Here is a 14,552-nt window from a genome sequence, read left to right on the forward strand (position 1 = left end):
GGGGACAAAACGGCCTTTCCTGCGAAACGACACCTGCTGAAGTCATACCGAGGTTGCACTTCACACACCAGCACTCACACGGGGAGGCTGAAGTTGAACGAGGACTCTCGACTCTGCGACAAGTCGAGACACAAGAAAAAAAAAAAGGCCAGGCGCAGGGTGAGGAGAGACAGCCATGGAGACGTCTACTGATGAGGCTGGGAGGGGCAGGCAGCAGGGGCGGCCGTTTCTTCCCCAACCCGCTGCCGTGAGGATGTCGACAGGAGCCGCGTGGCCCTAGGAAGGCGCGGTCCAGGAGCTGCTGACAGGCGGCGGCCCTGGAGGCAGGGCTAGAAGGCCCACGGGCTGCCCGGCGCACTCACCCTCAAATCCAGGCGCACGGAACACTGGTGGTGGCGACTTGTCACACGTGGCAGTGAGCAGCAGTGGAGTTTGGAGAAGAGACCTGAGGAGCAAGACGCGCTTGCTCCGTAGCGGCGGGCTGGCTGGCGAGGGCCCTACAGGCTGCCGCGGGCCCACGGGGCGACCGGGCACAGGGCACAGGGCCAGCCCGGTGGACCGCGAGTCGCTCCCTCCACCCTCGGGCCGGGCAGCACGGCATGCAGTGGCTCTGACACAGGTGGGAAGCAGTCCGTTACACCACTTTAATGCAATGATGCCCAAGACGTAAAGTAAGGGAGAGACGTTCGTGTTCTCTGTACAATACATCCATTTACAGAACCGGCCAGTACTGTGTACAACATATAAATACATGGTAAAACATTAGAGGTGCATAGAGCATACTTACAGAAGCCAAAAAATTCACTTTATACATCCAAGGGTAGAGTTAAAAATATAAAAATAAGAAACACACACTGCTTTGAAATGTAAAATGACTTTCACATACACAGGTGCGTGGAGATGCCCGCTCCCATGAGTTCAAAGTGACGGAGAGGGTGTCAGGCAGGGGCGTTTACCTGCCAAACATCTGGACATCTGACTTCCAGGGTCTACAGATGGCATTCTAAGGTAGAGGGCCTTGTGTCTGACCCCATTGTCCAAGCAGGTCTATTCAGGGTTCCAAAAGCTCCTGTGGGCCAGTAGATTGTGATGAGACAGCAAAGTCCCAAATTAGCTTCAGTAACAGAACCAAAGGTCAACCGGGCTCCATCAACTGGCATCAGAATGAACTGTGACCCTGACGTCAGCCGGTGCTTGAGCCCCCTGGTGGGCACTGCTGGGAGTTCCCTGAACCCTGCACTGGTTCTCCCCCCAACCATCTGCTCCCCAGAGTAGCAGAAGGCGAGACCGCAGGGAGGGGACAGTGGAAGACTGGCATTTCTACCGAGTTCGGGTAGGTCAGTTCCCTTGGCGGAGAACGCAACCTTCTTCCTCAGTTCCAAGTCCCTCTGGGCTGTCGGGCAGGCTCCCCAGCCCACAGCAAACATACGTGGGGGCTCGGCTGGCCGGGGGGGCTTGAGCAGCCCAACAAGTTGCCCTGTGGGAAACCCCTCCAGCAAGACAGGAAGGTTGGTAAGTGAGAGAGGGCCTTGAGCACTATAAATTTTAGAGACAGGAGAGACTGAGTCTATTATATCAATGGTGTCTGTATACAGATTTAAGATCATTATCAAAATACACACGCTAAATATACAACTTTTCCCATGGCCATAATTTATTATCTCACCACAAGGCACAATACACAGAGCTTTGAGGGTCCAATACAGTCGTCGTGACAGAAGGCGCCACAGCCCTGGCACATGATCATGGCTTTCAGGCTGCACGCACACTGCAGCGAGATGCTCTCCACGGTGCTGCTGTCGGTGAACATCTGCAGGGACAGGGCCGCACTGCGGCCCGCGCCGAAGTTCGCTTTGTGGCTCAGCTGCACCACGCTGCCGGCCAGGCCTTTGGGGAAGGCTGGGGAGCTGGCGGAGTAATTAAAGCTGGTGGAACTTAGCTGGAGTTTGGAAAGCTTCCCGTAAAATGCCTGTTTGATGTTGAGTTGGGAGGGGATAGAAGAAGGCTCCAGAGGCTGGCTGAGCCCTTTCCCGGGCTCTCGGGGCAATTTCCAGAAGGGCAGGTCAAGGACAAAGGGCATCGCTTGCAAGTGATCCACCAGATTGTGAGGGCCAGGCCCAACCGTGTTTCTATTCTCTGCGTTCGCCTTAAGAGGCCCCCCCCCAGAGGTCTTCTCACTCCTGACGCAGCCCACAGAGACCGGAGGCGGCTTCGGAGCCCAGTCCTCCCTGGAAGTCTGTACCCTGCCAGACACAGGGTTCTTACTCGGCCCCAGCTTCCGACCGGGAAAACCAGGAGGGGCATCAGCGGGCAGAGGCACTGGCTCCACAGGCCTGGGGCACTGGAGGGCCGCAGCCTGGTTCCTAGAGCCAAAGAGCCTCTTGCCTTGGCCTCCAGCACCGTCCTGAGCACCCAGGGCCCGGCCTGGCTGGTGTGGAGCCGGGGGGATCACATTTGGAGATGAGAAACGAGGGGCTCTCGAGGTAGTGAGATTTCCTGGACTTCTGCCCGGGGCAGCGCTGGAATCACTGCACGGGGACAGAGCACAGCCTTCCTTCTGCTCTTCAAAACTGAAGAGAGAGAACTGCTCTTTGGAACCCACTTCTGCTTTCCCAGAGGCAGCCATTGGGTTTGTCCCTGGATACAGGGGGCCTGCACTTGGAACCATCTTAGAAATCTTTTGGGGTGTTCCAGGAGTCTGGGTGGCCTCCAGCTTGGCAAGACCAGTGTTTGCTTCACGGCTGTCAGGCAGAAGAGGTTCCTTCGCAGCTCTTAGAGAAGTGGGGGTGCTCCTGCCCACCACACAGCTGTTTCCCCCAGGGCCCTGCACAGCTCCCGTCCGCTCCTTCACAAGGAGCCGTGGGGACGCGGCTCTGCTGCCAGAGAGCGCAGGAGGAAGGACCTTCTCCGTGGGCAAGCTGCCCTGCAACACCTGCATCACGAGCGGATCAGTGGCCTCCACAGACGACCCCGGCCTCAGTGGGCACTCGGCACTGGCCAACAGCAGGGAATCGGGGATCTTTGGGGGGACCGCACATACACGAGACACCCAGCTCTGAGGAGCAACCTTCCTGTCCGTCCTTGTCACCAGACTCTGGTCACCATTCCCCTTGGACAGTGAGGCAGAGCGGCTCCAGGCCTGTTTCTCCTCCCGGTCCACCACCCAGACCCTCTTCACCGCTGGGACTTCACCAGGGTCCGCCTCACTGCTGTCCTCAGAGAGGGGGCCTTCCAAGTCAGAGGCCGTGTCTGTGGACTCGCCGTGAGGACTGAGCGCGTCAGAGTCTCCGTTGACTTTCGGCATTTCGATTCCTACCCGTTTGTGGTCGTCGTCGTCGTCTATGCTGTCGACGCAGCCCCGAGGGGGTCCTGTCCAGAGTGGGGGACAGCTGGGGGGATTCAGACCCTCTTCGGCTGCCAGCCCCTCTGGCAGCGCAGGAGTGCGGGGAGCAGCCTCCTCCCACTCCCCTCCAGCCCGCAGCTCCGCAGACGGGGCGTTCTCTCGGGAGCCAGGTCCGGGCTGCCCCAGCATGGCCTTGTCATCGGACAGGCCAGGGACCCAAGGGGCGGTGCCCTCGGAATTCAAGTCTTCTTGTCCAGTAGCACTTTCCCTCACGAGCGGGCATGGGTCACCCAGTCTTAACTCGTCAAGTTGTCTGTCCTTCAGGCAGCAAGCCACCGACGACTCAGGGGTGGAACTAGGCGTCACATTCTCAGGATCCTTCATGGGTGGATTAGCGTCACTGTCCAGAGTCTGGGCGGTTCCTTCCGACGTAACATCCCCCAGCAGAGACTGAACAGGACCCCCGGCAGCAGGAGAAGAGGGTCCTTGCTCCTCATTGTCCCTTTCCCAGGAAGTAGCTCCAAACTCATACTCAGTTCTGACGTCAAGATGCAACACAGGCTGCTCAACCAACCTCTCAGGCGCCGGGGCTCTGGAGGACGGCGGGGGCAGAGCCTGGCATGGCTGGTCCCCAGTGGGAGCAATGGGGAGCTGGGATGCTTCTTCTAGCCCACTTGCGTCTGGCGCCCTCTGCAGCGGGCAACTCTCCTCCTCTGCACGAGATGCCAGGTGCTCCCTGCCGGCTCTGGGCGCGGCGCCTCCAGCCGGACCACGTTCCCCGCTCAGAGGACAAGGCGGCAGTAGTTGTGCTCGCTGTAGATCTGACGCACAGTCTCCAGGGGTGCTCGGGGCTCCCCTGGGCTCAGCGTGGCCATGGGCCTCACCACCATCACTACTGGTGCTGGCTTTGCCACCTCCCTCGTCGGTGGCCCTGCTGCCACCTCCACCCGGGCCACCCCCCCCTCCGATGGCAGTGGTGGCCGCCTCTCGATGGCAGTGGTGGCCTCTCGCCCCTCGGACCTGCAGAGCACGGGCTTTAATGTCTGCGAGGGTCCTGGCGCCAGTCCAGCCCCGACAGGAGGACTCTGTGATGGGGACAATGCGGGGGCATATCTGGTAGGTGGGCTGGCCTTTGACCACCCAGGGGGGTTTGATACGTGAAAGTTGTATCTGCAAGAGAAGAATCAGAAAACAGTTTTAGTTCCCTGGGTGCTGACCGAGGCACTAAAGCTAAATGGGGCTCCTAGTTCAGGGACCACAGCCTAGAGAGCCAAATCCTTTTCCTTAAAAATGGACACAGGCCCTGGCCAGTTGGCTCAGTGGTAGAGCGTCGGCCTGGCGTGCAGAAGTCCCGGGTTTGATTCCAGGCCAGGGCACACAGGAGAAGCGCCCATCTGATTCTCCATCCCTCCCCCTCTCCTTCCTCTCTGTCTGTCTCTTCCCCTGCAGCCGAGGCTCCATTGGAGCAAAGATGGCCCGGGCGCTGGGGATGGCTCCATGGCCTCTGCCTCAGGCACCTAGAGTGGCTCTGGTCGCAACAGAGCGACACCCCCGGATGGGCAGAGCATCGCCCCCTGGTGGGCATGCCGGGTGGATCCCAGTTGGGTGCATGTGGGAATCTGTCTGACTGCCTCCCCGTTCCCAGCTTCAGAAAAATACAAAAAAGAAAGAAAGAAAAAAAAGAACACCACCGTGGCACAAGGGCTGTCCACTACAGCACACACCCTTCTGAAAAGTGCCAGCTCAAGGGCTGTTCTATGCCACACTTCTGAATTTAATTTGTGGGGGGACCTGTGCAAGTCACTACACGAAAAAAGCTACCACCACCTAGTAATAAATTTTAAATCCCCACAGGATTGTGACCTCTAGAGATAACTTCAATCAAATGAACAAACGAGTGAAACAGAAAAGAGCCCCACGCCCCCACTGCCACAGGGGTCACAGGAATGGATCTCGTGTGGAGGGCTCTACACACCCACATAAACCACACAAGGGCCCTGCGAAGGAGCCCCACAATCTCCCGGCCCCAATGGGAAACAGCCTCCTACCCGGATGGGCGGGACTTTGGGCTCTTCTTTGGTGGGCTGTGGCTTTTCGGAGTGAACACTTTCAATTGTGTTACGAAAGGACTGACGATCTTCAAGCCGGGGCTTCTTTTCGGGAAAGGACGCAGAGGCTGCCTCCTCAAAGGACTTCCTCTTCTGGTCCTTGGGCTCCTGATCAGCAGTGTCCTGGTGCAAGCTGGGAATTCTGTCCGGAGAGGCAGAGGCCCGGGCCAGGCCGTCGGCATCAGCCTGGATCCGAGAAGCCCCCGTGTCCACCGCAAATTTGGGGCCCTCAGGGTCAGGCGCAGCAGGGGAAGTGCCCGGCAGGTGGGAACCGCCTCCCGCCGTCAAGTCAGTCTTCGCCTCCCCGTCCTTAAGGAAGGGGATGTCTGGTGCCACAGACTGTGCGTCTTTAGTGATCCCTCCTTGCTCTAGCTCCTGCTTTTTATACAGATTCCTTCTGGCTCTGGTTCGGAGATCGGGCCGAGAGCGTTTCTTAAAATGCCCGTCTCGTTGCCGGGTGGCCGGACCTCGCTGTGGCCGCGCTGGTTCTTCTGGGACACTCAAGTCACTCTTGATTTTAGCCTCCTTCTGGCCCACATTCTGCTGCAACTCTTCTCTGGTCAAACCCAACCTGTAAACCAAACTTACACCATCAGTTACAGGGCAGAGAGGGCACATCACGTCTGCTTCAGGTCTATGCACGACACATGCACAGATACTAGATATCTCAAAACAAAACACATCTGCACGGTGCACAGCACCCACCACAGAACTCCCCGCAGCGCCCCTCTGAGCGGCCCTGAGCTAAATGAGCCCCTTCACTGAGACCCGCCCTCTCACCCGGCACGGAGGTGTGTGTGACTCCGAGAACATCTGCCTTTATCCCCTACAAGCCCAGACCAACACTCACGGCAACGAAGTGCTTACTTCTGGCCATAGTAGTCCTCGAAGAACTTTTCTTTCCATTGTTCCACCTTCTTTTCCTTCTCCATTTCCTGTCGTATCCTGACTTGCATCTCATGAGTGAATTCACCTAGAGAGAAATAAACTTTTTTGAGTACACGCACTTTCAGGATACCCGTGTCTTACGGAAAGTATTTCTACCTCTTTTTTCTCTTTTTTTTTTCTTTTAAGCAAGAGAGACAAGAAGGGAGAGAGATGAGAAGCATAAATTCGTAATTGTGTTGCATGTCAGTTGTTCACTGATTGTTTCCTGTATGTGCCTTGACCCCCTGGGGGGCTCCAGCTGAGCCAGCAACCCCCCTGCTCAAGCCAGCGACCTCAGGGTTTCCAACCTGGTACCTCAGCATCCCAGGTCAAAACTTGATCCACTGCTCCACCGCCTGGCAGGCTACCTCCTCAGTTTTGAAAATGTACGCGACTCTGGTGAGTTCAGAGACCCTCCCCATACCCTACTCCCTTCACGCTGGGCCCTGGGTCCTCCAGAGCATCTTTCACATCATGCTCCCAGGACAGAATGCGTCTTACAAGAGAAATTCATTCTTCCATAGGGTGATTAGTCAAAAAATAGCAAGCAGTACATTGTTCAAAAAAGCAAAACAAAAACGAGCCAAACAAAAGAAACCTTACTTCCTGTGCAGAAAGTTAACCCAGCAACCCTGACTGCTTGTTCTTAGAAAGGCCCGCTTACAAGGGTGGCCTTTGGCTGACATCTGGAAACCCGGATTTTGGGAGGGTTCCTACACCCTAACTGATATGAATGGCTCTCTGTACCTAAACTGTTTCTACAAACGAGACGGTTTATGGCAAGCCCTGTCCTCCGGGGACTCTGGAGTGTGGGCATGTGCCAAGCACAGGCATGCTGCACCATCAGCTCCCTAGAAAGCCCTGGGCACGGAGTCTTGAACGAGCATCCCTGTAGACTGTATCTCACAAGTGTTGTCACAGCCTGTTGCCGGGGCACCGACCGCATCCTGTGTGACTGCACTGGGAGAGGTCCTGGAAGCGTGCTCCTGGTTTCCCTGGGCTCCACCCGGGCGGCCTGCCCCATGCTGACTTTGCTCTGGGTTCTCTCACAGTAACAACTACAGCTCCGAAGACGACTAGGCTGAGTGCTACGAGTCCTCGTGAATCGGAACCTGCAGGGCGTCTCAGGACCCCCCCAACACACTCCCCTCGTGGCTTCCCCACAGAATTATACTAGGAAAGCTAACGCTTACCCAGTGACAGTCTAAAAACAGAGCATCTAGTGAAGCTGAGGTAGGTCAATGCCACGATGCATGGTCCTCCCCCGTCTAAGACTTGGCCACGCTCACTGAAGAGCAGAAGCCAGCAGTGCTGTGACGGAGAGGCCAGGCCGAGGGGCACACACAGTCGTGCGAGCCCCGTGCTCTGCACCCTCGTTGCAGCTACGGTGCACAGGAACACCTGCCACACCGATCAGCACTGAGGAAAGCCCGCCTCACACGGAACACTTGCAAAGAAAGAGATTGCTGAAAACGAGTGTTGGAGCTTTGACTACCAGAAGCCGAGTGCCGCCGCACACCGCAGCCCTGTGGCCGCCGCGAGCACAGCTACTCACCATCCGCCAGGCGCTCCCGCCAGCTCTGGGCCGCGTGGGTGAAAAACTCGTTGTTCAGGGCACTGCTGCTGAGACGCAGCAGGCCGTCGGTCCCCACCTGGAAGGATCAGGCAAAGACCCCAACCAGTGAGAAACTCGGAAGGACAACGGGGCTTGCCCGGGGAGGAGCAGAGGCGGCAGCGGCCGTACCTGTCTGTCCACCTCGGGCAGCAGCAGGAGGAGCTGTTGCTGGAAGTGGGCCGGCAGGGCGTGGAAGGTCCGCGAGTTGATCAGGGCCCGGAGGTTGGTGTTGACAAGAATGGACCCAGGTGTCTCAAAATCTACCTCTTCCCCTCTGTTGCGTTTCATCTGACCTGTGGTTTTTGAAGCAGTAAAAAGCAAGGTATAGGTTTTTCAGGGTTTTTTTCAGCTTCTTAAATGAAGAAAGCAAAGGCTGAGGGCACTCAGCTACCCAGAACCTGTTGGCACACAGCCTGTGCCGCTGTCCGGCCTGCCCTAACCTGTGTGACAGTGGTGCTCTCCCGGCCCCGCCACTGCCGCCAGACCTGAGAGATGGCGTGGGCGTGCACCCTCCCGGACGGGACTGCCACACGGCCTTGCAGCCTGCAGAGGACTAAACAAGGTGGGGGCGTCGCCTGGCGGAACGGCGGAGGCATCTACAAGCAGAGCCGGTCGGGGCACCGCAGGAGGACGTGCGGGAGCCGCCCTGCGCCGAGGCTGACGAGGCACGACCGCCGTGCATGGGGACTAAGGCTGCTCCAAGCGCACTGAATTGTCAACACCTCACACAAGAGCCTCAGCAAATGTCACTTTTATTTTAAAAAGTCAGTCAGAGTAAGACCTAGGCGGCCTCAGACCAAGCACTGCTGGTGAGCTGGAAAAGCCGACCTAGTTCCTGCTTGGGCAACAGTTTATGCCCCTTTCCACAAGCCAGGCTAGTCCCCTTCGTGATTTCCGGGGCCCGTCCCAGGCAGCCAGCATGTGGGCCCTGGGACATCAACCCTGAGACAGCACACTGGACCAGCAAGCAGCCTGCTGGGGCGGGAGGGCCCACTACTGAGTCTGTCGTGTCTCCTCTATTCAGTGCAAGCTTCCACTCAACACGCCGACCGGGTCCGAGAGGGCCGCCGAGAGAGGCAGCGATGTTGGATACAAATGTGGCAGGACGCTACCAATGAAGCAGGTTCTCCAGAGAAGCTCAGAAGAACGTGCACTCACGCCAACACCGGGTAAGCCGCACCCCAGGGCAGGCTCAGACCAGGCCCTTCACAAAGACATGAAGGAGCAATGGGGCGCCATCGCGCCCACAAGGCCTCTCCCACCCAGCCCAGCAGAGCAGAGCCGTACGTGCAGTGCCCACATGCAAGGCAAACACAAACAGAGAGAAACTGGTTAAGGGAGTGGACTGCATCGTGTCACCTGGCCTGCAGGGGTCCCCTTTACAGGCAGAGAAATGGCCAAGTCACTCACCTGTGGCCGGCTTCCGGAAGCCTCTCAGGAGGGGGGCGGGGTCCCGGGCGACCTCAGCCTGGCCACGAATGGCAGTGCTGCCCAGGGCCAGAGAGCCACTGCTGCTGCTGGACGGGCTGCCACTCTCGCCATCGGCATGGCGGCCCGAGAAGCCTGAGGGCATACAGTCTGCGGTCAGGCTCGCCGCCCGCCTGCCACCCGCCCATCGTGCCCGCGGATCTCCGACAAGCCCACTTCTTCCAGCTATCTCTGCGATGCCGCCAGCGATACCAGGTGCTAACCTGGCCCTGCCTCGGATGGGCGGAGCGCAGCACCTCACCTAACAATGCCAAACTGCCATCTTACTTCGTACAGCGCTGCAGCTGGTACAGAGCACCTGCCACCCTTCCTCGGACCCACACCACCACCCGGAAGCCCAGAAGAGGGCAGAGCGCAGCCCCACTCTGGAACCGAGGTCATGTCACCACCACGGCGAGCTGCCTGTCACAGGAGGCTCTCCCGACCCAGACAGCACCGCACGGCCTGAGCCAGAGACAGCCGCCAGGGGAGGCAGGTCCCGGGACCCAAGGAAGGAGAACCACGCTTGGAAGCGTCCACGTACCTGATGCAGACTCCACGTGGGCCCCGTTTACCTTCAGAGGAGTCAGGACTACTCGAGGCAGCATCACCCCGGTCTTTTTCTTCTGCTTGCTGGCCTACATTCCCACGGGGAAGACAGAAGAGCCAGAGTCACTCGCAGGGCCCCAGCAGCGGCCCCTCTGGGCCATGTCTCCGCTCACCGTCTTACAGACTGGTTTGATTTCGGCCAGGACCGTGTTCTCCCCTCTGCACCTGCTCTCCTGATTCTCCCCGGCCTGTCCAGTGCGGAGCGAGGGAAGAGTCGCTCTGCTCGGAGAGCTATGACCCACTTCTTCCACGGCCCACTTTTAAATGGCACTGACAGGTGGAGACCAAACTGATTTTCTCTATCCTCAAACCCGCTCCCAGTTACTCGCAAGAGGGGGTCCTGTCTGTGCCCGGCCCCACCCACCCCCAGCCTGGGCACCCGCGCTCCACCCTACCTGCGAGGAGGCTCGGCAGCTGTCCCTGGCGTGGGCAAGAGACCGGCTCTGAGACTCCGCAGAACAGGATGCATTTGAAGATGTTTCATCAAGTGAGACTGGAAGGGAAAGACGAAGGTCAGTCCCTGGCCGCTGCTGACGGCTTCCCACCCACCTTGTCAAGGGTACTCACCATCATTTTCCCCGCTCACGGTGCTGGTTTCGTTAGACCCACAGCTCTCCGCATCGGCTGTGTCCTCCGGCTCCTCCCCCTCCCCTGCCGCCGGGTGGCGAGACCACTGCAGGGCGTCCTTCTGTGACAGCAAGGGCAACTCAGGTGAACGAGACCCCACACACCCTCCAAGCACAGTAGTCCATTCCTAAACATCCACTGCCTTTTCCCTAACCGACCCTTCTCAGCAAGGCCTTTCACACATATGTCAAGAAAGTTAGCTAAAACTTTGCATTCAATCATTCACTGAACATTGATGGAGTGCCTCCCATAAGCTACACCATGCTAGTTTATGGGGGGGGGGGGGGGTCGGGCATCAAGAGTGGGAAACAGGGCCTTGCCCTCAAGGACCTGGACTGAGTAGGGAGGAAAATCTAACCACAAAGCCCAGTGAGAGAGGTAACGAAGAAATGTAGCAGCTCAGAAGAGGGGCACTAAGGCATTAAGTTTGAGGGAAGAGGGCCGGAGTACACAAAGTGAGTAAGAACCAGGGCCGGAAGACTTCCAGAAGCGAGTTTTAAGAGACGTTAGCTAAGGCTCTGGCCATTTAGCTCAGTCAGTTAGTGTCATCCCAAAACACCAAGGCTGTGGGTTCAACCCACGGTCAGGGCACATGCCAATGAATGCACATCTAAGTGGAACAACAAAATGAAAGTTCTGCCACTCCTCCTTTCTCTAAAATCAGTAATGATAAAAAAAATTAAGACTTTAGCTAAAAAAATAAACACATAAAAGATGTTAGCTGGCCCTGACCAGTTGGCTCAGTGGTAGGGCATCAGCCTGATGTGTGGATGTCCCGGGTTCGAGTCTCAGTCAGGGCACACAGGAGAGGTGATCATCTGCTTCTCCACACCCCCCACACCCCCTCCCCCATTCCTATCCTGCGGCCATGGCTTGACTGATTTGAGCACGCTGGCCCTGGGCACTGAGGATGGCTCCACTGAGCCTCTGCCTCAGGCACTAAAAACAGCTTGGTTGCAAGCACTGTTTCTGTATCTCCTCTCACTTAAAAAATAAAGTTAGCTGATAGGCACAGGGACTGGGGGGGGGGGGCTCGGAGAACGGGACAGGCAATGGGAAAGAACGTCTGAACTCAGGGAACTGCAGATGCGGCAGGCATGTGGGCTGGGCTGGGCGAGAAGGCACGAGGGCAGAGGAGACACTGCGCGGAGGGACTCAGACTCCCACTGCTCTGGAGCCTCTGTAGTCGGGGGTGATGTGAATTTTAGGAAATTCATTCTGTTAAGCAGGGGAGTTCTGGAGGCAGGAGGAAGAGCTGACAGAAGTGGAAAGATGGAGGTTCAACTAGTCAACAGTGCAGAGAAAGCCAAAGTGCAAGAGCGCTCCACTGCACGTGTCATCTAACAAATGCTCCCTCCAACAGCTTGCTGCAGTCTCAGGATTAAACTCCACCCACCCCCAAGGAACGCGTGGGAGCCACCGCACACCCCCAGCCCCGGGAAGGAGGTGAACGGATAGTGGAGTTCAGACGCAAGAACAGGAAGGCTGCGCCACCACCGGTCAGGCTAGATCTTTATCTCTTTTCCCTACTGGCTAGAAATGCTCCTCAGAAACACAAGCTGAAGAACATTTTTAGTATTAAGTTTGCAATTATGCTTATTGACTGCCACGTTCTTGGCATGATGCAACAACTTTATCTCTGGCCCCAGCAGACACTGAGATAAACTGCTCATTAATGAATAAAGAAGGTCTACTACTACATTGGCAAAGCTGAGCCCAGACTCGGGCTCTGGTGACAGTGTGGGAGCTGACGTCTACACTGCTGCTGGGAGCGAAAGGGCATCCGAAGGCTCAGACAGGCCAGTGGGAAAGTCAACTAAGCAGAAACAAACATAGTCATACATTCTAACCAAACACTTCCATTTCTGAGACTTAAATAGAACAATGTGTTTAAATATAATAAACTTTAAAAGAATCCTTCAAAAGGAGCAAATTAATCAATTAAATTACATTAAAATTAAATTCTTGTTTGACCAGCGGTGGCACGGTGAATCATGTTGACCTGAAGCACTGGGGACCCAGGTTTGAAAAGCCGAGGTCGCTGGCTTGAGCAAGGGGACACTGCTCAGCTTGACCCCACCTCCTACCCCAGTCAAAGGCACACAGGAAAAGCAATCAATAAATAACGGAAGTAAGGCAGCTATGAGTTGATGCTTCTCCTCTCTCTCCCTTTCAAGAAAACAATTAATATGCTTTGTTTAGCAAGGGATATCCCTGATAGGCAAGCTAGCTATGGAGCTGGAGAAGGCATATGTAACTCATATAACCAATAGAGAACTCGCATCTGTTCTAGGCCACACAGACCAGTAGGAAAAGGCAACCCAGAAGAAAAGTAAGCAAAAGACTTGAATTAGGCACTGCACCAAAGAGAAGATGCTAATGGCCAACATTCATATTAAAGGTATTTAACCTAACAATAAGGAAGACACACACTTATGGAAATTAAGACCACAATGAGGTATCATCACCACAACTTTAAGAAGGGCTGAAATCAAAGTTTCACAATACCAAGCACTGTAAGAATGTAAAACAGGTACACTGAAAATGGACCCTAACCATTTCAGAATGTAGTTTGGCACTATCTGTTACAGCTGAAGATACACATATCCTAGGGCCCAGAAATGCCAGTTCTAGGTTTGGATTCCCGAGAAAAACACATGCAATTGTACACTGAAGTTCACATCCATGTTCATGGCAGCACCACCTGGAACTTGGGCTTTAAACAACCAAAGTGCCTGTGACCAATAGAATCAATCAATACATGGCTAGTATACTCAGTAAATGAACATTATGAAATAAAAAGTGAGTGAATGCTACTCACAATGAGTAATTCTTAAAAACAAAATATTGAAAGAACAAAAAAAAAAATAGAATTGCTTATTACTGTAATAATTCCATTTGTAAACAGTTCACAGACAAAATAAAGCTCTAGTGTCTAGGATGCAAATAAATACAAGACAGAAACAAGAAAAGAAAAAAAGAAACTTCCGTAAAGTCAGGCGCTACACCTTGAGGGAACGAAGACAGTTGTCATTACAGAGGGGTCTGTGTGGCTCCTGCCACGGGCCAGGGTGACATCTGGATCTGAGGAGCAGTTACACAGCTATTTACAGGCACACCTCACAGATTCTGCGGGTTTGGTTACAGAACACAACAAGAAAGTGATAAAAAGATACACAAATTTTTTGGTTTCCCAATAATATCAAAGTTACGCCAGGTACTCAGTTAAAGTGTTGTCCAGGTATGCCAAGGTGGCAGGTTCGATCCCTGGTCAGGGCACATACAAGACTCAACCCATGAATGTATAAATAGGGTTTTTTTTGTTTGTTTGTTTTTTTGTATTTTTCTGAAGCTGGAAACGGGGAGAGACAGTCAGACTCCCGCATGCGCCCGACCAGGATCCACCCGGCACGCCCACCAGGGGGCGATGCTCTGCCCCTCTGGGGCGTCGCTCTACCACGACCAGAGCCACTCTAGCGCCTGGGGCAGAGGCCAAGGAGCCATCCCCAGCGCCCGGGCCATCCTTGCTTTAATGGAGCCTTGGCTGCAGGAGGGGAAGAGAGAGACAGAGAGGAAGGAGGGTGTAGGGGTGGAGAAGCAAATGGGCGCTTCTCCTATGTGCCCTGGCCGGGAATCGAACATGGGTCCCCCATACGCCAGGCCGACGCTCTACCGCTGAGCCAACCGGTCAGGGCCATGAATGTATAAATAAGTGGAATAATAAATCAATGTTGTTTTTCTCCTCTCTCTCTCTGTCTCTAAATCAGTAAAAAAAAAATTAAAAATAATCCTGTTTACCCTTTAGTCTATTGTTTTTAATAGCACTATGCCTAAAAAAATGTACATACCTTAATTA

At 55.3% G+C, this 14,552-nt stretch overlaps 1 protein-coding gene across 3 annotated transcripts in view; it reads right to left on the reverse strand.

Moving 5' to 3' along the window:
• Nucleotides 1-233: 233 nt before the first annotated feature.
• Nucleotides 234-14,552, reverse strand: part of ASXL1 (ASXL transcriptional regulator 1) — a 51,512-nt gene continuing 37,193 nt past the window's right edge. For 2 of the 3 annotated variants that reach the window (XM_066384085.1, XM_066384086.1), the window contains exons 4-12: nt 10,637-10,757; nt 10,465-10,562; nt 10,005-10,098; nt 9,404-9,556; nt 8,123-8,286; nt 7,934-8,030; nt 6,319-6,424; nt 5,392-6,022; nt 234-4,513 (exon numbers count right to left, since the gene is read on the reverse strand). In XM_066384085.1, the coding sequence (XP_066240182.1) occupies nt 1,658-4,513; nt 5,392-6,022; nt 6,319-6,424; nt 7,934-8,030; nt 8,123-8,286; nt 9,404-9,556; nt 10,005-10,098; nt 10,465-10,562; nt 10,637-10,757 (4,320 nt within the window). In that variant the 3' untranslated portion in view covers nt 234-1,657. The remainder of the gene's footprint in view (nt 4,514-5,391; nt 6,023-6,318; nt 6,425-7,933; nt 8,031-8,122; nt 8,287-9,403; nt 9,557-10,004; nt 10,099-10,464; nt 10,563-10,636; nt 10,758-14,552) is intronic. The other variant, XM_066384087.1, reaches the window with a different exon arrangement.

This window comes from Saccopteryx leptura, chromosome 5 (assembly GCF_036850995.1).
Source record: "Saccopteryx leptura isolate mSacLep1 chromosome 5, mSacLep1_pri_phased_curated, whole genome shotgun sequence".
Taxonomy (NCBI): Eukaryota; Metazoa; Chordata; class Mammalia; order Chiroptera; family Emballonuridae; genus Saccopteryx; species Saccopteryx leptura.